The 23,250-nt window shown below is 39.2% G+C and overlaps 1 protein-coding gene across 2 annotated transcripts in view; it reads left to right on the top strand.

Moving 5' to 3' along the window:
* The window catches only part of ITGA2 (integrin subunit alpha 2), a 110,688-nt gene that overhangs the window by 72,318 nt on the left and 15,120 nt on the right, over positions 1 to 23,250 (top strand). For both annotated transcript variants that reach the window (XM_047092718.1, XM_047092706.1), the window contains exons 14-25: positions 4,115 to 4,318; positions 4,982 to 5,118; positions 7,793 to 7,932; positions 11,688 to 11,839; positions 14,133 to 14,243; positions 14,785 to 14,867; positions 15,294 to 15,435; positions 16,559 to 16,651; positions 17,330 to 17,406; positions 17,493 to 17,576; positions 21,072 to 21,174; positions 22,804 to 22,914. In XM_047092718.1, the coding sequence (XP_046948674.1) occupies positions 4,115 to 4,318; positions 4,982 to 5,118; positions 7,793 to 7,932; positions 11,688 to 11,839; positions 14,133 to 14,243; positions 14,785 to 14,867; positions 15,294 to 15,435; positions 16,559 to 16,651; positions 17,330 to 17,406; positions 17,493 to 17,576; positions 21,072 to 21,174; positions 22,804 to 22,914 (1,437 nt within the window). The remainder of the gene's footprint in view (positions 1 to 4,114; positions 4,319 to 4,981; positions 5,119 to 7,792; positions 7,933 to 11,687; positions 11,840 to 14,132; positions 14,244 to 14,784; positions 14,868 to 15,293; positions 15,436 to 16,558; positions 16,652 to 17,329; positions 17,407 to 17,492; positions 17,577 to 21,071; positions 21,175 to 22,803; positions 22,915 to 23,250) is intronic.

Here is a 23,250-nt window from a genome sequence, read left to right as displayed (position 1 = left end):
CTTGTGATTTATTTTAGTTTCATACTATTGTGATCAGAAAAGATGCATGGTATGATTTCAATCTTAAATTTATTGAGGCTTGTTTTATGGCCTAACATGTGATTTATTCTACAGAATCTTCCGTGTGCACTTGAAAATAATGTGTATTCTGTCGTTTGGGGTTGGAATGTTCTGTATATATCTGTTATGTGCATTTAGTCCAATGTGACATTGAAAGACACTGTCCTTGTTGTTTTTTCTGTCTGGATGATCTATCCATTGATGTAAGTGGGATATTAAAGTCCCCTACTATTATTGTATTACCATCCATTTCTCTCTTTTTGTCCATTTATATTTGCTTTATATATTTGGGTGCTCCAGTTTTGGGTGTGTAGATATTTACAATTGTTGTATCCTGTTGTTGGATTGATCCTTATTATTATGGAATGCCTTGTCTCTTATTATGGTCTTTTTTTTTTTTTTTTTTTGAAGCCTCTTTTGTCTGATATTGTATTGCTACCTGGCTTTTTTTTTCACTTCCACTTGCATGGTGAATATTTTTTCTATCCTTTCATTTTCAGTCTGAATGTGTCTTTAGGTCTGAGGTGAATCTCTTATAGGCAGCATATAGATGAGTCTTGTTTGTTTGTTTGCTTTTGTTTTGTTCACTCTGTCACCCTATGTCTTTTGGTTGGAGTATTTAGGTCATTTACATTTAAAGAGATTATTGATAGGTATGTACTTTTTGTCATTTTTAAATTTTTCTGGTTGTTTTATTGTTCTCTTTTTTTCTTCCCATTCTCTTTGTGATTGGTGAGTTTCTATAGTGTTAGCTTTCTTTTTCTGTATGTATGATAAGTTTTGGGTTTGTGGTTACCATAACATCATAAGTAGATAGCAGTCTGCATTAATTTGATGGTCATTTAAGTTCATACACATTCCAACGGGGGAAGGGAAAACCTTTTTCTTTTTCCCCTTCTTTTCCCTTTTTACTCCCTTCTCCACATTCTATGTATATGTTGTCATATTGTACAGCTTTTTATTCACTATTTTCTTAGGCCTAATTATGGCCATTTCTTTTCCACTTAAAGAAGTTCCTTTAATATTTCTTGTAAGGCTGGTATACTGGTGATGAACTCCCATTATCTTTCATTTGTCTGGGAAACTCTTTGTATGTCCTTCAAATCTGAATGATAACCCTGCCTAGTAGATTATTCTTGGTGGCAGGTTTTTTCCTTTCAGCACTTTGAATATATCATACCACTCCCTTCTGGCCTACAAAGTTTCTGCTGAAAAAATAAGCTGAGAGTCTTATAGATTTTTCCCTTCTAAGTAACTTCTTGTTTCTCTGTTGCTGCTTTTAAGATTGTCTCTTTATCTGTAACCTTTTGACATTTCAATTATTATATGCCATGGTGTGAACCTCCTTGGGTTCATCTTGTTTGGAACTTGTTGTGGACTTGAATGTCTATTTCCTTCCCTAGGTTAAGGAAGTTTTCAGTTTTTATTTCTTCAAGTAAGTTTTCTATACACTTCTCTCTCCTCCTCCTCCTCCTCCTCCTCCTCCTCCTCCTCCTCCTCCTTCTCCTCCTTCTCCTCCTTCTCCTCCTCCTCCTCCTCCTCCTCCTCCTTCTCCTCCTTCTCCTCCTTCTCCTCCTCCTCCTCCTCCTCCTCCCTCTCCCTCTCCCCCTCCGACCCCCTATAATATGAATGTTTGCTTGATGTTGTCCACAAGCTCTCTTAATCTATCATGATTTTTAAAATTCCTTTTTCTTTTTGCTGTTCAACTTGTATGCTCTCCATTACCCTGTCATCCAGGTTGCTGGTATATTCTGCATCTTCTAATAAACAGTTGATTCCCTCTAGTGTGTTTTTATTTCAGTTATTATATTCTTCAACTCTGGTTCTTTTTAATATTTTCCATGTCTTCATTGAAAGTGGCACTGAGATCTTCCACGTTTTTTTTCCAGCCCAGTATCTTCACAATCATTAAATTCTTTATCCACCATGTCGCTTATCTGTTTCATTTAGTTCTTTTCTACAGTTTTTCCTTCTTTCTTGTGGAATGTATTCCTCTGTCTCTGAATTTTGCTTGACTTTGTTTCTGAGGATTAGGGAGAATGGCTATTGCTCCTGAACTTGAAGGATGGTGAATGGTACTTGTGTATGGTGTCCGCTTGTGCAGACTGTGTGTGCTTGGTGGCTTTTGCTGGCTGGCTGGAGCTGGACGGTATATGCTAGTTACTCTTTTAAACTTTAAAGATTTAAAAATAAAAACTTGGTTTTTTTAATTAAATTTAAAACAAAAACAAAGGGAGCCCTAAAATTCCACAGCTTATTTTCTGTGTCCTGGTACCACAGAAGCTGGTGTGGGCTTGCAGACCCTGGGCTTGCTGAGGTGGCAAGCTCCCTGTGATGACCAGACCTGCCATTTATAGTGCTGAGACCGTGGGGCACCTGGGTGGCTCAGTTGGTTATGTGTCTGACTTCGGTCTAGGTCACGATTTCAGCATTCCCAAGTATGAGCCCCACGTTGGGCTCTGTGCTGACAGTTCAGAGCCTGGAGCCTACTCCGGATTCTGTGCCCCTTCTCTTTCTCTACCCCTCCCAACTCGGGCACATGCACTCTCAGTCTTGCTGTCAAAAATAAACATTAAAAAAATTTGTTTAATAGTATTGAGAGCTGCCTGTTATGGCATCTGAACCCACTAATTAGGGTGTTCGGACCCTGCTCCAGTCTGTGCTTCTAAGATAGAAGGGAAGAGAGTGTCGCTACCACTCCTTGGCCCTTTTAAAACTGCCTCCACCATGTGGCAGAGTTCTAGTGTTGTCTATTTTATATGCTGATTGCTTTTCTTTTTCTTTTTAATTTTATTTAAATCCAAGTTAGTTAACATATAATATAATGTTTCAGGAGTAGAATTTAGTGATTCATCTCTTACATATAACACCCAGTGCTCATCCCAACAAGTGCCCTCCTTACTACCCATCACCCATTTAGACATCCCCCACCCACCTCCCCTCCAGCAACCCTCAGCTTGTTCTCTGTAGTTAAGAGTCTCTTATGGTTTGCCTCCCTCTCTATTCTTACCTTGTTTTTCCTTCCCTTCCCCTATGTTAATCTGTTTTGTTTGTTAAATTCTACAAATGAGTGAAATCATATGGTATTTGTCTTTCTGCCTGACTTATTTTGCTTATGATAATACATTCTAGTTCCATCCATGGTGTTGCAAATGGCAAGATTTCATTCTTTTTGATCAGAGTAATATTCCATTATACATATACATATACATGTATACATATTGTACATATACAGGTACATGTACATATACGTGTGTATGTGTACACACACACACACACACACACACACCACATCTTCTATGCTAATTGCTCTTGTAAACTGTGGCTTATTTTCTGTGCCAAGAATAGAGGAATCTGTTCCTGGTCGCTCAGTACTATGCATTCCCACTGCATCAGTTTCCCTTTGTTACTGTGCTCCCATCTCTCTTGTTGTTCTCTTGCCATTTTTTCTATCTTTGGTTGTTCAGTAACTGTTCAGTCAGCCCTCAGTTCTTTTTCAGGAGGAATTATCCTTTTAATAGGTGTAATTTGGTATGTTCCATTGAGGAAGTGAGTTCAGGGTTGCCACCTTGGACCAGAACCTAACTGTCTCATTTTTGACTTCCTATCCCATTATAGTTATGCCACTCTTCAGTAATTCTTAAGTAAAGGTCTAAATTAAGATACTGTGTTTTTTTGTGTCTCCACCTTAATTTTATTTAAGATACTAGTATATTTTCATCAGCAAATTTTAAATCAAAAGGTTTGGAAACAGGTAAAGAGTCTAATGTTTAGGGGAAAAGGAGCCAAAGGTATGGATAGTTTTACATAGGTTGTACAGTCACCGTAAAGAGAATTCCTTCCTTTCACTTTGGTCTATGAGCACATATCCTATGAATTTACTTGCTAGAATTCTTAGGTATGATTCTCATCATAAGTAGAGGATTTTGAAATCTAGATTCAAAATTGTCTACTTTTCACAGTTTAAAAATTGGTTTGGGCATCACTTGCTGTGAATTGTAATGATAAAAATTATAAGGTTTTGCTTTAATCATCCCCTTTTCCCCTTTCCAAGGGCGTTTTGAATTGGCACCAATTTCTTGAAGGCCCTAAGGGTGTTGAAAATGCTCGGTTTGGTTCAGCGATTGCAGCTCTTTCAGATATCAACATGGATGGTTTTAATGATGTAATAGTCGGTTCACCTTTGGAAAATCAGAACTCTGGAGCTGTGTACATCTACAATGGTTACGAGGGCACCATTCGCATGAAGTATTCCCAGGTAATCCGTGAGTTTCATGGTGATGTATTGACGTGTGAGTATAATCCTGTGAGAGCTAGGGACTAACCATGCAGACAATCCAATTTATAACACTTATTTTAGAACTTTATTCATTCATCAAACAACTACTTAGTGAACCTGTTCTAGGTTCTGGATATACTATAAAGAACAGGACAGATAAAATTCTGCTCTTCGTGGATCTTACGTTTTTGTCAAGACTAAGGGAAAATAAATGAGATAAAGTGGTTCAGACCATCATAAATGATAGGGAATTTAAAAACTTTTTTTTTAAGTTCAGGTATGGGAGTTATCAGATATTCTAAAGGGTGACCAAGAGGACCTCATTTATCAGGCAACTTTCCAGTAAAGTCCTGAAGGAAGTGGGCTAAGAGAGCAATCACAACCTTCAAATCCCACTCTGTCCACTCATCTCCTTCTGCTTTGTGATTTTTATATTAAAAGATTCATGCTGGTTCTTTGACGTGGCTGCAAGAATGATCAACCGATGAGAAAGGCTGTGATTGAAAAACCAATGGAATTTTGTGGAGAATAAAACAACCTGGGAAGTGGCTATATAGAGAATCTAACAGTGCTGTATAAAAGCTCCTTTTTTCTACTTCAGTTGTTGTGCATTATAAGTTCATGTCAAACTTGCTCTTTCAGAAAATCTTGGGATCTGATGGAGCCTTTAGGAGCCATCTCCGGTACTTTGGGAGATCTTTGGATGGCTACAGTGATTTAAATGGGGATTCCATCACTGATGTGTCCATTGGTGCCTTTGGACAAGTGGTTCAGCTCTGGTGAGTCCATGGAGAGCCAGACACAAACTAGCTAACTAAAAAATGACCTGCTAAGTAGAGCAGCAGATAGCTGTGCAGGAATTGTGGAAATACCACATGCAATATAAAAGACTCTAGGACGTTTATGGATCATAGTTTATATAAAGGAAGAAATGTGTTTTTCCTCATGGGAGAAAAAAAAAATTTGCTTAGTGTTGCCATCAAGTGCCTCTTCTCTATATGGTGAGCAGAAAAAGTACATAGAACAGACAAAGGCTTTGAAATGGTATCCAAGATATTACTGAATATTATCTTTCAAATAGCCTTACCTCAGCTCACAGAAAGGAAACCTCATGAGAATGCCCTAAAAAATACTGAACATTCAGACCACACAAGTAAAGTGTAATTTCTCATGTGGTTATGAAGTAACTTTTGAAATTATTAGTCATAAACAAGAAGCCATTATTTAGGTTTAGCTGACCTCCCATTGACCTCGGTAGGAGTTGAAGAGCAGGGAGGAACAATAAGGGATTCCAGGGCTATGTGATTCAAGGACAAAAATAAATATATGGGGTTGGCCAGGGATTGGAATCAGAAGGAAATTAAGAATTTGATCAAGAGTCCTCCTCAAAAATATATTTCATTCATTCGTTTGTCTCTGTTGAAAAATGTGCTTTAAAAGTCCAAATACTTCAAGAACAGAAAAACATCACATATCTATGTGTTGTTTCAGAGTCTTATTGAACTATTTACAATATTTCACTTGTGCTTTTAAAAGACAAAATGCATTATTTTGAGTGCATCATCTTAATGAAAACTTAATGTGGGGAAAAAACTCCTGGATGATATCTAAGACTGAAAAATTATAAAATATATTTACTGAATAAAATCAGTTAAGAGTAGTGTGCTACTAGAGAAACACAAGGTATGATAACACAGTCACATGACTTATTTTTTTTTTAATTTTATAAGAAATCATGTTTCAGTGAACATCACCCTCGAGCCATCTTGGTGGGCTTCATCCTTGGTAGCCTGGATTATTAATATCCTATGACACTCCTTTTTTTTTTTAAAGATTATATTGTTTAAGTAATCTCCACACCCAAAGTGAGATTCGAACCCACAACCCTGAGATGAAGAGTTGTACGCTCCACCAGTGAGCCAGCCAGATACCCTGACACTCCCTTTTAATATAGTCAGTGAGGACCAAAGTTTTTTCTTTGAAGGTGGACTTGCTTCTTCAAACAAGTCAAGATACATGGAGTCAGATCAATTTATTGAAATGATTAGTCAAGCTAGGTTCATGCCATTTTGTGGTCACATTTTTTTTTAATTTTTTAAATACTTTGTTTAAAATTTATTTATTTTGAAAGAGAGAGAGAGAATGAATCCCAAGCAGGCCCCATGCTATCAGTGTGGAACCTGATATGGGGCTCAAACCCACAAAGATCAGATTATGACCTGAGCCAAAACTAAGAGTTAGACGCTTAATTAAATGGGCCACCCAGGCACCTCTCTGGTCACATTCTTACAAGGTGCTGAGACTGGATTTTCTGGGTAACTTCCTGAGAATAATTTGAAATGATTTTGTAAACTTGTTTTTTAAATCAGTGGCACCATCTACACTGGGATAAAAGATTGACTTAAAGAAAGAGATTGACTTACAGAAAACATTCACATAGACATTTTAGATCTTGTAGGTCTGAGGACACATTGCATTTGCTATTGGATATTTTATGACTGCTTACTAGGGGGCCTTATAGGTACCTGATTAATGAGTTTTAATTAAGTCAGTTTTTCAATTGACTCAAGTCCTTCAGGTGGTTGCTGAAATTAAAAAAAAAAATGTTTTCTGCATCTTCTTGTATTTTTCAAAACAATGAAGTTACTCATTACTGCTTGCTGCTTTGTAAATACTGGAGCGTGTACACAAAGAGTCATTATGATGAAGTTGACAATTTTACTGGCAGAGGAACTAGGAGACCATGGGTTCTAATTTCTTACTTGCTAACTGTTACTCAGTAAAGTGAGAAGTTACCAAATGTTTTCTCTTTTGTTTCAGACTTTTTCACCAATAAAAGGGAGACAATATTTGTTCTGTTTCACAGGACTGTTACAGGAGCAAATGAGGCCATGTGTATGGCAAAGCCCTTCAGATATCTAAAGGGCTGTGCCAGAGTCAGAAATGTGTAGCACCCTGCCCGAGAGATGCCTCCGCCACTTTCTAGTGTCACGCTAGTTGCCACCATAATGGTCATAAGCCACACATCCAAGAATCGGTGGCAACTATTAAGGGAGGCGACGGGGAGACCCTCCTCAGCCCTGCCACCCCCACCTTGCCACCCGCTCTGTCCCCTCCATTTGTGGGAAGAGGAGACATCACTGCTTCCAGCTGGCAAAACACAACAGGGACCGTGACTTTGGAAATTTATTTGCAAAGAGGTTGCAGACTCATGTCCTGCACTCATGCATGCATTAAACAAATACTAAATGTGGATTGGGCTGGCAATACAGTCACAAAACACAAAAGACATTATCCCTAGATGCTATTTTAGGGCTTTCAAATATGAAATAGCACTAAAGTGCTTAGATCATGAAGAGAATGATTAGATAATGCTGGCCCTGGGTCCTCTAGGTAAAGGTTATCACGTGTGCACTTGGCAGGAAAATATCTGTTTCCGTTTATGTCTTTCAGGTCACAGAGTATCGCTGATGTATCTGTGGATGCTTCCTTCACGCCAGAAAAAATTACTTTGGTCAACAAGAATGCTGACATAAAACTCAAACTCTGTTTCAGTGCAAAGTTTAGACCTACTAAGCAAAACAGTCAAGTGGGTGAGTTGGCCTGAAATAATCTGTGTGGAGATAGGTGTGCTTGTAGAGTTTTAGTCCTGAATGTCACCTATACTTTGGATTTCTAGGCCAAAAGAAATAAGAGTCTGGCAGACATTTCAGTTGCCACTCCTTTGAGGTGCCTGAGCATAGTTAATTAGACATGGAAGGTTTGATTAGATCTTCCCTTCACTATCTCGAGAAGATCACATTCTGCCACAGAAAGTTACTATCGCTGTGATCTAGTCCCAGGCTTGCTCAGCTCTATCCTTCAAGTTTCTTTTACCCATCGGTTCCTCACCCCAAACCTTGGGCACACACACATGACGCTGGTATACCCCATATTAGTATGCTGTGTGTCAGCTGTGACATGGCCTAGATACGAAGCGTTCAGTACAGGTACCAAATATTCCTATTCTTTTTTTTTTTTAATTTTTTTTAATGTTTTATTTATTTTTGAGACAGAGACAGAGCATGAGCAGGGGAAGGGCAGAGAGAGAGGGAGACACAGAATCTGAAGCAGGCTCCGGGCTCTGAGCTGTCAGCACAGAGCCCGACGCGGGGCTCGAACTCACGGACCGCGAGATCATGACCTGAGCCGAAGTCGGCCGCTTAACCGACTGAGCCACCCAGGTGCCCCCCAAATATTCCTATTTTTGAGAAATTAATATGCGTGAAATAATGAGAGAGAAGATATAAACCAGTATGTAGTTTGTACCCAGTGTTTTAAATGCTCTAATGCAGTGAAGTGAATAAAACTCTGATATGTGACCTGTCAGAAGGCGAGAATGAGGAAAATTGGACAAACTGTCATCTCTCTCTTGGACCAGCCAAGTCCTCTTCCAGAACTTGGCCGAGTCCTTTCTAACCACCGCCCCTCACATTCGTCTCTCCTGCTCCAGCACCCACAGAGCATAGCAATTGATTTAGCACTCGATCAAACACTGCCTTCTTTCATTTGCTGCTTTTTCATGGGTTCTAATCCTCCTTCCTTCGGAATCTGGCTCTACACTTCAGGCACCTGCAGTTCCTACAAGTGTTTCATTAAGTGGTTAGCAAACCAACTTAACCTGCCTCTAATATTTTCAGCCTTTGTCATGATTCATACCAAGAAATACATAGGCTAAAAACACAAAGCAGAAGTTGGATTCCCATCCTGGCATGTCTTCCATAGTTTCCTACTTTTTGTATCTATCTGGCATTTTTCCTTTCAGGTACTCAAATGCTGACCCAACTTTGAGTAGCACATCTCACAGACCTGCCCTGGAGCAGGTCCATTTGAGTAGCCATGATAGTTGAGTCAAAAACCATTCCTGTACAAACGCTAAGTGGCTAGATGTAATGTACTGCATGGTGACTATAGCTAACAATACTGTACTGTGTTGTACACTTGAAGATTGCTAAGAGCAGATTTAAACGTTTCTCTCTCTCTCTCTCATACACACACACACACACACACACACACACACACACAGAATTGGCACTGTGTGAGGGGATGATCTGTTAATGAACATTATTGTAATCATTTGCCAATAGTTACATATACAAAATAACTGCACTCTACAACTAAAACTCAGTACATCTCCCTTACATCTCAATAAAAACTGTGTGTGTGGGGGGGGAGGGGGACATTAAGTGGCTGGTCTGCTTAAAACATGAATTGGGGAAATATATTAGTTGGCAGAAATAGCTGGCTGGTTAGCTCTCCTGGCCTGAAAGCATGGATTTGCCTCCTATATCTTCCACTTTTTGACGGGGCTTCACTCCTCTGTTACCAGACACTCGAAAGCAGACTTCAAGAATGTCCTTCCCTTCAACTTGCTCTTTCTTCCCATCGGGTACCTTTTCCTTGATCAGATCCACACAGACAAGCCAGTTGTGATCATTTGTCACTTAATTGCTTGGCAATAAGAGTATGTAAGACCTGAATCCCATCTTCACAACTTTGAAAACTAAACTTATAAAGCATATGGTCTTTGTTATTTACTGTATCAGATGCTCACTCCATTTTAAAAGTTAATAACATAAAAAAAATTAATGCCCATCAGACTATACCTTTTTACCAGACTACTTGAAAAAAAAAAAAGAAATCATATGATCATGTATACTAACTTTGTCCTAGCTATGTTCCCCTCCCTGGCATTATTTTTTCTTTGTATTATTTTCACCACTTAGTTTTAGTTCATTTGATTCACTTCTATTTTATCTATCTTTGTGAATTTCACTAAGTTCTTGGAGCAAGAAAAACTATACATCTCTAATAGGTATTTTAAATGTAACCTGTGGAATTAAAGTTTTTGGGAAGTCTATTCAATCTTTAAAATATTGAAAATCATAAGATAGAGTAAGCCCAGATAAGACAGCTGATGCTTTGAATAATATCAGGTTTTCTTTCTCAATTTTGGATAGCTTTAGTTGAAGGCTCTGATACTTTGTGTATTGGCAACTGACATCAGTTTTTATTGCATTTTTTTTCATTTTCATTTCCCTGGGTTAGTAGTATTATCTCTGTTTTATAGATGAGGAAATGGAGTTTCAAAGAGGTTACACAAATTGCCTAAAGTCCTAGAACTCATAAATGGTGGAATTAGAATTCAAACCAAGTCCGTCGGATTCCAAACTTATTCCTGCAGAGTTGCATGCCTTCCCTGAACTAAGCATCGAGAGTGTTCCCTCAGAGTATCTCAGTTAACACTCAAATTAGTTAATCTTCACAACTGCATGGAAAGTGAAAGAATGAATTCTGATTTCAAAATTACCCCAGTTTGGGGTGCCTGCGTGGCTCAGTTGATTAAGTGTCCAACTTCAGCTCAGGTCATGATCTCAGAGTTTCTGAGTTCGAGTCCTGTGGTGGGCTCTGTGCTGACAGCTCAGAGCCTGGAGCCTGCTTCGTTTTTTAAAAAAAATTTTAATGTTTATTCATTTTTGAGAGACAGAGAGCATGAGCAAGGGAGGGGCAGAGAGAAAGGGAGACACAGAATCTGAAGCAGGCTCTGGGTTCTGAGCTGTCAGCACAGAGCCCAACACGGGGCTCGAACCCATGAACCGTGAGATCATGACCTCAGCTGAAGCTGGACTCTCAACCGACTAAGCCACCCAGGCGCCCCAACCTGGAGCCTGCTTCAGATTCTCTGTCTCCCTTTCTTTCTCTGCCCCTCCCCTGCTCACAGTCTGTGTGTGTGTGTGTGTGTGTGTGTCTCAAAAATAAATAAAAACATTAAAAAAATTTTTTTAATTACTGCAGTTTTATTTCTGACCATGCCCTAGCTGTTGTGAACACAGCTGGTTTATTTTACCTCTTTTGCTGTGTTTATTACCTGAAAAATGAGATGATAATATCCACTTTCTGGGATTATAGTAAAACTTGTATAAGATAACATACAAGAATGTGTTCAATTGTAGGTACTCGGTAGCTATTTCTTTCTTTGACATATCACCATGTTAGGGGTGAAGAAACCAAGGCTTGAGAAGTGAGTGATTTGACCAAATTCATTCAGTAGATTTCCTCGGTCAAGTCTACTATTCTCCCCACTGCTTCAAGCCACACTTCTTTGAATCACTCTCTCTGTATCCACAGTCACCTACGTCACACCAGAGTGTGAATTACAAATGTCTGCAGTTCACAATCCATCAATGTAAAGACTGTTTTTATATTTTCTTGAAGTCCTTGACTTCACCCAGTAAGATACAATTAGGCAGGGATGGTTTTTCTGTAAAAGTTTATTTGTCCTAACATTTCTTTGTGATTTTTATCCTAGCCATTATATACAACATCACAATTGATGCAGACCTATATTCATCCAGAGTAACCTCCAGGGGGCTATTTAAAGAAAATAATGAAAGATGCCTGCAGAAGAATATGATAGTAAGTCAAACACAGAGTTGCTCTGAGTACATCATCCACATACAGGTAAGGTCTCCGTCATCTCTGTCACCTCCTTTCCTCTTAGAGACTAATGAATGGTCCAAGTCTAAAAACGAAGCTTACAAGTTAGAAAATGGTTGCCCTTCTAATTAATGCTTTTCTTGTCTAAGTTCATGAGCAGGAAATCCTGTTATCTTTATGCTAATATATGGTCACATTCTATTAATATGTTAATAGCATAGAAATATTTGGAATTACAACCAAAAGGCTAAAAAATAAGATTGTTAAAGAAATCAAAGACAGTGCTTTCTTAAATGTTTACCAGGGAGAGCTTTCAGTAGATAGTAAATTTTATTTCAGCATTTTCCTATCAGGGAAAAATTTTATTTTAAGCTGCTGAAATGAACAATGCCAATTTTGATTTCCACTATTGGGTTTAAATTAATATAGGACAAGAAAGGTAGATTATGAGGTAAATATTATTCTAGTCTTATGCCACAGTTACTACAGTTCACATGAATTTTGAAAATCTCACAAGTAGGAAAAATTCTCGGGAAAATTTCCCACAGGAAATTTATTTTATAAATTATATGAATATTTCCCCCTAGAAACCATGTAATGGTCTTTGAAAGTGTGATTTCCTCAGGAAATCAGTTTTAAAAGAACTTCGTAAGAATTTTCCTAGAATATGGGTCTCAGCATTTAAAATGTATAAGAATTGCCAAAAACAAAAGTTTATAAAATGCATATTCAGGGTCCTCACCACCAGTAATCTGGATTTGAACGTCCAAGGAATATGCAGATTTGAGGAGTACTCCCAGATATTTTCTGATATAGATTGATGATACAGAGATCCCATCTCAAAAAATGTTAAGTATGATTTGGAAAAACAAAGTTAACACAGGAATTAAAATCCATTGATTGTTTTAATTTCTTGTTCATATGAAAGAAGTCTTATTTATGAAGGCCTGGACCTTTTTTGTTAAGATGCTGACTATACAGATTCTTTAAAGGGATAAAAGCTGGCTCTCATTCTCTATTTTTGCGCTGAGTGGTAGATCAAATAAAACATGGAGTCCATTCTGGGGGAATGAAATCAGCCAGGCTGTCATTCATAATATATATCCTCTTCACACAAATGTGTCCTTGTGAAGTTTTTAGAAGATGTGTGCAGTTTGGGTCAGTGCAGAGATCTTGTTTCAGTTAACACAGTATATTGGATATCAACACCACACCCACTCTGTGCGCCAACCCTGCAGCCAGCTGAGGAAACCTCTCCTTACAGTCAGGACGCCATGCTAGTCTTGCCCGCCAAAAGGGCTCACGGCAGGAGTAAATCCTGCCTGTGAATGGACTAGGTGATAACAAATATCACTAATCAGGAAAAGGCAAATTGGATTTTTAGGGTTTACCATTTGTAGAGATACTGTTCTTTCCTGACAAGAACTGAGGGCAGAGTGAAGTTGCTGTGCAGGCGGAGTGGAGAAGTTGTGCTTGTAGCTGGGTAGAGTCGGCTTTAATGACTGCCAAGTGATAGTCGCTTCATCTAATGCATGCAAGAGGCAGTGTCGCTTCTCACGTACGTGAGGGCCAAAACTTGGGGGACTTGGTTTCCCATGTGGGAATCCCCTTTATCTGGCTTTGCAGAGCAAGTTAGGTTCTGACTAAGGAAGGGAGTTCTCTTGTTGTCTGACACTGGCCCTGAGCACCTTCCCATCTAGGTCATAATATTCCCTCCCAAAGATTTGGTCAGGATATCTAAAGACTATCTTAAATCTTGGCAGTAGGAACTGGAAAGACCTAGCCAACAACCCAAGAACCATGTACTGATAGAGAGCATGAGCGGGGGAGGGGTAGAGAGAGAGAGAGGGAGACGCAGGATCTGAAGCAGGCTTCAGGATCTGAGCTGTCAGCACAGAACCCGACTTGGGGCTCGAAGTCAAGAGCCGTGAGATCATGACCTGAGCCCAAATCGAATGCTTAACCGACTGAGCCACCCAGGTGCCCCAACAGATGCTTTAAGCATTAAAATTGGGCAGATCCTCTAAATATTTATAAACTACTTGTGTATGAATAGCGAGATCACTGACAAGCTTAACTAAGATATGCTGCTTCAGATTTTTACTGAACCCAAGTCTCTAGGTTTCTTAATAGTGAAGAGGCTAAGAGCAGAATTAAGACCGTAAAGAAGCCAGAGTCTTGAAAATTCAAAACAAGGGTAACTCCACATAATTGAGAGCAGACTGTGTTCTTAATCTTGAACACGTTTGTCGTCATTTTCTTGTTTTGAAGCTGCTGTGCCCTAAAAAACTGCTTCATTGTATCTCTGTGTGTTTAGAAGCCCTCTGATGTTGTCAGCTCTTTGGATCTGTGTGTCAACGTCAGTCTGGAAAACCCTGGCACCAGCCCTGCCCTCGAAGCCTACTCTGAGAAGGCCAAGGTCTTCAGTGTAAGTGCATTTTGCCCTTCTTGGAATTCAGACTGGCTAAGAAAGCTTCACGGTCCCTGCGGTACTGTTTGAAAGCTACCTAGGGCAGAACTTTTCAATTGTTAGTCTTCTAAATGAAACACTCGTCTGTGTGAAATTCATCAGCATGCAAGTTCCACGAAGACAGCAGTTTTTGTCGTCTTCCCTGCTCTATTCCCAGCCCCTTGAGCAGTGCCTGGCCCACTAGAGGTGTTCAATAAAGCCAAACACCTTGTGCTCACCATCCACTTAAAAAATGTTACCAATACCTATGTTCTCTGTATCCCTCCCTATCCCCATCACATCCACATTCTTCTTGCTACCCGAGGCAAATCATCACCTTGCATTTTGCATTTATCAATGCTTTTTCTTCCTGGTGTTGCTAACCATGTTTATATTCCCCAAATATTATTTTTGCATGGTTTTGGGCTTTATATAAATGGAATAATACTACATATATTCTTCCACAATTTGGTTTTTAAGTCCAGAGCAAATGTGTAGGATTGTTTTTCCTTTTTTGTAGATCCCTTTCTACAAGGAATGTGGGGATGATGGAGTTTGCATCTCTGATCTAGTTCTAGATGTCCAACAGCTGTCAGCTGCTCAGTAAGTCTGCTTCAGAGCTCAGTGTAAAACATAGAAATAAGACACAATAGGTCTCTTGATTCAAGTGAGTGTTTGTGGAGATTTTTTACTGCAAAAGAAACATCTATAACTAATAAAGATCTTTAAAATTTGAACTTCAGTTTTTACCATCCTTATAGGAGTAAAACAACAAGAAATAAAAAAACATTTGTATTTGGATGGCTCCTTTCCCTACAATGTGATTAAAGTCAATGAAGAAGAAAATCCAATAGCGTTGACTTCTTTGTTGTCTATATCATTTTACTATGAAGATAGTTTATTAAACAACTTTCTCAGTCTTCCAAATCTAAAGAGTTTTATCTTCTTATTTTTAAAATGAGTGAAGGATTTGAACACTGGCCCTATTAACCTTAATAATTTTCTTCCTTTCCTTTTCACTTGTAACAGAGATCAACCCTTTATTGTCAGCAACCAAAACAAAAGGTTAACATTTTTAGTAACGCTGAAAAACAAAAGGGAAAGTGCCTACAACACTGGAATTGTTGTTGATTTTTCAGAAAACTTGTTTTTCGCTTCCTGGACCATGCCGGTATGTGATGACACCCTGTGCTCACTGCTCTTGTGTCTCCCGCTTGTTGTTAATTGGCCCTCTTCTTCACACTCAGATCCCGGTGGGCCGTGTGCTGTCTGAAGAAGCACCTTACCCCTCAGTGTGCTCAGTCCCAACTTTGGGGCTCCCAACTAGTTAAACCACATGAGAACATAGCCTGGCCCTGTATCTAGACCAGTCCTGCTTCACAGCTTGGTCAGTTTTTCCTTTGCCCTGAGACTTGGCCAGACACCTACCATAACTCTTCTCAAGCCATCTGTGTGAGGAGGCCGCTGTGGTGCCGCACAGATCCTTCGAGCTGCACTTGCTCCGAGAAATGAGAGTCCCACAGCTGAGTCCAGGCTTTGTAACCACAGGCCATGCTACTGCCAAGATGATGCATTCCAGCGAGGCCAGTTAATCATGTTGACTTGATCACTATACCAGGAACACACTTGGCCATGCACGCCCCTCTGGCCCCTCCTCTGCCACCAAGCAATGAACGGGAGAGGAGGGAAAAGCTGAGATTTCCCAAATTCCCTACTTGACAAAAGGATTAAAAATGGTTTCATCCAAGTTAAAGTCAACACAAACTTAACAGATTTAACATTCTAAATCTATTCTGACCTCAATGCTTTAATTTCCTGTGCCAAATAAGAACTTCTTATTCAAAGAAGAAAAAAAAAACACGAGGAAAACTAAAAAAGATTCTTTAAGTTATTTAAAATACAAACACCAACATATGATTTTGTTCTCTTTTCTTGAAACTACTAATTTCAAATATATTGAGAGAAAGGTATGTAATAAAGATAGCATTTCTAAATATTAAATTTATTCTGTGCTTTGGAAATAGAAGAACTAGGATTTACTTCTGGGGGAAAATTCCAGTATTTGACCTCACTTTTGGCTTATTGGGTGTCCTGTTAGCAATAAAAATAGTATATTAGCTATGTGGACAGTATAAGATTTTCAAGTCTTGGGGGACAATAGGTTAGTTCAGTGTGAATCAGTTCTACTGCTAAGATGTCCATGTGGTTTATACATCTTTCAGCATGTATGCAAGCACGTGTGCACACACACATGCAAAATACTGATTGGTCATTGTTTCCTTGGTGTCTTTCAGGTTGATGGGACAGAAGTCGTATGCCAGATTGCTTCCTCTCAGAAGTCTGTTACCTGTGATGTAGGCTACCCAGCTTTAAAGACAGAGCAACAGGTACAACTTGCATTTCATCCTCAAATCCACACTGGTCCCTCCTCGGCACTAGTGTTAATTCACCCCACCATTCCACCTTCTTTGTTAGGTAACATTATTTGACAGTCCTTACAAAAGAACTAGCTGTGTATTTAGAGGAAGCTTTTAAAATATCTGAATGTTGTAAATTATTAATAGAAGTGGGATTTTCTCCCATGTAATTCGTTTCAAAAGCACATACAATATGGAGAGTTCTTTCTTTCTCCCTTTCCCTCCCCACCCCTTTCTCTCCCTCCCTCCCACCCTCGCTCCGTTTCTCCCTTTCTCTCCCTCTCTTTCTCTCTTTCTTTAATTTATTGACCAACACTGGTCAGAGTGATATACAGAGTCACAGATATCATTTGTTACCCCCTGCTAAGCAAGTTTCACATCAACACAGAGCTGTCAAATTCAGTGAAGGAGATATGCCTGTGATGTGATGATCTATACATGTCACTTGAAAGGTAAGCCCTCTGATTCTAAAGGGGAGGCATGCTAAATGAAGCAAGGTGGACAAATAGATATTCTACAAAGATGAAAGCTTAAGGTATATAAAATCCAGATCAAATTGGAGTGAGTTTGCTTTTCTGGGAACCATTTTTTTAATTGGTCTCTGAGTACAAACCACCATAGATTAATGAGTTTTAATTTTGGTTATAGGTGACTTTCATGATTAACTTTGACTTCAATCTTCAAAACCTTCAGAATCAGGCATCTGTCAGTTTCCAAGCCTTAAGGTAAAACCTAATGAAGTCTTGAATTGATGATAGATGACTTCAATAATAGTTCTCTTTAAGTAATTTCCTAATGTTCGTTCCAATAGCGAAAGCTCTGAAGAAAACAAGGCAGATAATTTGGTCAATTTCAAAATCCCTCTGCTGTATGACGCCGAAATTCATATAACGAGGTGGGTGAAACCGTGAGTAGCCTGTGGCCACTGATATCACTCGGTGTGGAACACATCTGGCTCATGACTCTCTACGTTTATTCTTAACTGGAAAATTTGAATTAAAGGTTTCTCCCTCGTCAAGTAGGACAGAGGAAGTTTAGGGACAAGTCAGTCCTTAGGAAAACCTTACACGGCTATTTAGGTTTATTGACCGAGAGCAATGCCAGAAAGACAAAGGAGCAAACTTTCTGCCACAGGCCGCAGGGCACTTCCTCTGCAGCCCTTCAAATGAGGGCCCAACCTTCCCAAAGGGTCAAAGCAGAACTCTCCGGACCCTGAGGAGGTGGCACCACTTTCTTCTCCATGCCTCTTCCTACTATCCACATGAGCTCTCAAGCGGTATCCCCACCCCTAAACACCAGAACTCCAAGCACAATGATCTGCACATAGTAGGTCCACCATAAACATTAAATTGAATCATAGAAAATTAGCTTCTGGGTGGAAAACTCCTGACTTAACATAATGGGTTTCTTCCCACCAAGAGGAAACGAGGCATTTTCCATTGAGGTCATCTATGAAGAAATGCTTTATTCCCTTATCTTGCCTGGCCAGAGCAAGTGTACCTGGGAGCAGGGGCAAAATGATACCAGTTGGTACTAGCTATCATGAGTTGTTCAGGGCAACAGGTGTCTTGAGAAGTGGCTAACATGTGGGATACCAAAGGTACTAATAGGGTGATGCATCACCTTAACCCCACCAAGAAGTGAGGCAGGTTCACGGGCACAGACACACTAGAGCAGAGCCATGCAGGTACCCAACCTGCAGGTGATGCCCACCTTTGAGGCTGGAAACCAGAGTTCTTTACCTAGTGAGGCACAAAGGCAGTTTCCTATCACAGCTCAGTGGTGCCTGGAAAATGCACTGCACTGTATTTCCAAGAAGCCAGGGTGTGAACAGTGTTCAGTGACGGACTTGTCCAGTTCGCCACATCGCCCCAACCCCCAGAAGCATGGAACACGTAGATCACGCACTAGATCACCGAGCAGAAACAAAAAGGAAAATGTGTCGTTATGTCTAGAGTGAGAGACACATGAGCAAAGATGAAAGAATGCTCCTATATCAAGTGAACTGCAAACAGCAAAAGCAAAAACAGATCCAGCCCAGTCATCCATCCCTGAAAAATTAATCTGTAACTGCAGATTCCAAAAGGACCTGCACTGTTGATAAAAGGATGGAAGACCAGTGCATCCAGAGAGATTGAGATTACCACATTACCTGATTTCTTCTCTCCCTACCTACATTGATTCTTATCCTATATGTTTTAGCTCAATACAACCTTTACATGATTCCACTCTCACACCATGGCCAATTTTTCCAGACAATTTTCCCAACATGAAATAAATACAAGATGAAAGTGGGACTTCACTTTCAGTAATATCTTAGCTCTGTATTTCTGTGATGGTAAATTGGATTTTAAATTGGACCGCCTGATGTCCTTTAAAATATACCTGAAAGGTGAAAAAAATTAATACGGGGAATTATGGTGTGTAAAAACTAAAATGGCTCCTAATCCTACCACCCAGATCATTCCTCTGGATTTGTTTTTTAAAGAAAGACATTAAATGTACATGGACAGAAAATCCAAACATTACAAAAAGATATACCATAAAGTGAAGTCATGCCTCCAGCCTCCTCTGGCTCTGGTCATCCCATACATGACTCAGCTATTTTCTGAATACCTTCCAGATGCAAGGTTTGTTTATCTACCAGGATATATTCATGTAACACGGATGCACACATATTTACCCAAATGGAATAATAAAATCCTTCCTAATCTCACTTTTTCTTATATGATCTTAGAGAAGTTTATATATATGGACCTACAGATCTAACTTATTCTATTCCTGGCTGGATCATGATCTATGTATCCAACTCAAGATTAATGAGCTATTTGGTTGTTTTGCATATTTATTTTGTTTAACCATCACAAGTAGTGCTGTAAAAAAAAAAAAAAAAAACCAAAAACACCAAAATTAACATCTTTGCAAACTTTGTGAAAAAATCCTACCCAGTCATTGAGTGTATCCCTTAGCAACCACTTTGATAAATATGCAGTTATGTTGTGCAAGTATTATGGGTGGAAATCATGATAGAATTATTTCTAAAACAGAAGCCCCCTGAGTATAGCTAACTGCTTATAAATACATTGATCATCCACACTTAAGTAACTTAAGGAAAACTTAAGTAACAAATGGAAAAATGTCAGAGCTCTTTAAAATGCAAAAACAGAACATACTAATTTAGAAACTGTTCTTAGGGGGGTACACAAAGGTCTTCTGGACGGTAAAGAGAATAAATCATGCATATACAGCCAGACATTCTGTTTCAAATTCTAGTCAGTTTTCCCATTTTCCATGTAAGGCTGAAAAATCATTGTTCCCTCTCATCTACATAACCTTGACAGATGCCACATCTATTTAAGTCTACCTATGACATATTTTCCTTTTGAGAATTTGGGGGGAAATTTTTTAAACATAACGACAAGAATTCAGTAAAGAAACCCAAAAAGTATCTCAGAAAATATCCAATTCAAATTTTTTTAGGAAATAGAGTCAACATCCAAGAATTAGGTAATATGCAGTTATGCAGTTATGTTGTGCATAGTAGGAAGAACTATTGCTTTTCAGACTCCTACGCCTGTTTCCCACTCCCCACAGTCCTAATGAAGCTATCCTGGTTGGAATCCAGCTTCAGCGCCAGAAATGAGTGGGAAGGAGAGGGAAGGGTATCCAGTCATGTTGCAATTTGAGTGGTCCTGTGGGTATTCCTCTGATCTGGTCCTCACTTCACTTGGAAACCCTAGTTGGCAATTCCAAGCAAAGAGGTCAAATCATCTAATACCTCTAGGCCTAGTCTAATAAAACCTCTGGGTCAGCCATCAGAAAGGTGATTTCTACACTAGTCATGGAAAACCATGACCAACCTCAACTCAGACCAAAAGCAATAGAATTGGTTTGGAAATAGAGAAGGATAGGGAGAAGGAATGATAAAAGAAAATGTACGCCCTGTTTTACAAGCACCCAATAACAAATACTGCAGGAACTAAAATCCTATCACTGCATTTCAGCCACCCAAGTGGAAAATCCTCTGGCTTATAAATCCATTCATCCAATCAACAAGGCCTAAGTGTGTACTGCATGAATACACCAGTCAGTATAATAGCAACCTTGGGGTCTGTCAGTTTTAAAGGAATACATTCGTACTTATTTTAGGAAATTTACAACTGATAAACATATAACACAAGGAGCCTTGCAGAAAGATCATGAAGGGATAGGTTTTTAAAGGAATTTGTTTTAGCCTGAGAAACATAAGCCTACAAATAGCAAGCTTTCATACCTTAATGTAAACTTTTACTTTTAATATAAGCCAGAAGGTATTTAAATAAAAGAAATATTAAGCTTCAAGAACAACAGCAAAACTAAGATATTTGACTTGACAAACATCATCCAACAGATCCACCAACATAAATTTTTATGAAGTCTCCTCGGATGGGAATGTTCCTTCTGTCGTGCACAGTTTTGAAGATATTGGTCCAAAGTTCGTCTTCTCTGTTAAGGTTGGTAAGCCTGTCAAAAGAATACTAAGTCATGGGGCACCTGTGTGGCTCAGTCGATTGAGCATCCGACTTCAGCTCAGGTCATGATCTCATATCTCATGAGTGAGTTCGAGCCCCACATCAGGCTCTGCGCAGACAGCCTGGAGCCTGCTTCGGTTTCTGTGTCTCCCTCTCTCTCTACCCCTCCACTGCTCATGCTGTCTCTATCTCTCAAAAATAGACATTAAAAAAAATAATAATCAGGAGAAAGGGAAAGAAAAAATAAGGAAGCCAGGAAGAGAAGAAGAAAGTAAAATGTTGAAATATACCAGTGGTTCTCAAACTTGAGCTGCATTAGAATCACCTGGGGGAATGTTAAGACACATCACTGGGCTCCATCCTGACTTCCTGACTCAGTAGGTCTACGGTGAGCCTAAAGATGTACATTTCTAACAGGTTTCCAGGTATAGCTGATGTTGCTGGTCCAGGTGCTGTACTTTGAGAATCACTAAGAGTCTTAATAAATAGCTGAGGCTTTTGTACATAGCTATGTGTTCTGGATAAAAGATAATGGATATATTTTGAAAGTAAATGTTTACTATTAATCAACAATGTATTAATATAATGTTATTGCTGTGGTCAAAAGTCTCTGGAATACAATAAATATGCCAATTTATCCTTGGAGACCACTTCTACTTGAGAAGCTAACCATTTGTATCCAAATTTCGTTCAGCCAGTCTCCATTGGCTATTAGTAAGCAATTATTAATCTAAAGATTGTTATCAATTACATAAAGGGAAATTTGAAAAAGTTGTTATTTTATAATAAATTACAAAAAATTTGGAATGTAAAAAGAATTCATCCACGACCTTAAATGAATACCGTTTTATTTTTACATTTCCTGCTAGTTAGTTACATGGTTACAACCTTAAGATTTGGTGATTAAAAAAAAAAAAATCTTTAGAAGTCCTGATTTGTGATCCAGATACTGGAATTTGTATCATGTGGCTAGTATTTCGTAACTACTTCTTTAATGGGATATTTAATCAATCAGTAGTAACAATAAAATAACATTCATAGAGGTTAAACAGTATCAGCATTTGTACCAAGTGCTTTACATATGTTAACCTGTTTTGCAGGCCAGTTATAACGTTGGTAGAACTATTATTTCTATGGTTGTTGTTTAAAATGTTTAACAACCAGTAAGACGTGATCTCTGGCCAATTAGAACAGACTCCCCACTCATGCGAACAACTGCTGTCTGCACATACTAAGTTGCTGACTCTTTTTATTTTACAAATGAGGAAAACGGAAGGATAGACAGGTTAAGTATCTTGCCCAAGCCACACTGCCAGTCAGGGGCCAAATGGGACTTCAGCCCTGGTAGCCCGGCTCAACAGACAGCAGGTGTTTTTAACAAACTCCTAAGTCACAACTTACGAGTTCAAACTGTAGATGCTGAGATTCTCCACTGAGAGGTGAGACACACAGACCCGAGTGTGACTGCAAAGTAACAAGGCTTACTTTCAAATGGCCTCAGTCTTACCATTTAATAGTTGCCCTCCATCAACACAGAGGTTATTGATCACTTTCTTTGCAACATGTGCATGATCTAGCACTAACCAGAATGTTTTCTTCCATATTACATAGGTAACAACAGGAAGTGTTCCAGTCAGCATGGCATCCGTGATCATCCACATCCCTCAATACACCAAAGAAAAGAACCCGTTGATGTATGTGACTGGGGTGCACACAGATCAGGTAAGGGCAACTGAATTGCCTATAAAGTTGTGCACTTTCAACATGGAAATACCCCATGAGGTTGGGGTGATCATGTCTCAGATCTTATGGATGGAAAACTTGAGAAGATAAAGGTTCTGCATCCTGAGTGCCAGGAAACTAGCAGTCAGTGTCCTATCAGAAGCAGGATACTGTTATAAGGAAACAATTACAGATGGTAGAAATTATTCCTAAGGCCTTGTTTTGGCCAGGTGAAGATCTGACTTTGTCAGAGCCCTGTCCATTGAGTAGTTAGTTCACTGACAAGTATGAGGTCGAACCCACCACGGGAGAACAATTGGTCTACACAGCTGCAGT

Source organism: Lynx rufus, unplaced genomic scaffold (assembly GCF_022079265.1).
Source record: "Lynx rufus isolate CCGP_SWC_20201006 ecotype Redwood Valley unplaced genomic scaffold, mLynRuf1.p SCAF_1, whole genome shotgun sequence".
In the NCBI taxonomy this organism is placed as follows: domain Eukaryota; kingdom Metazoa; phylum Chordata; class Mammalia; order Carnivora; family Felidae; genus Lynx; species Lynx rufus.
This window is presented reverse-complemented; position numbering and strand designations above follow the sequence as displayed.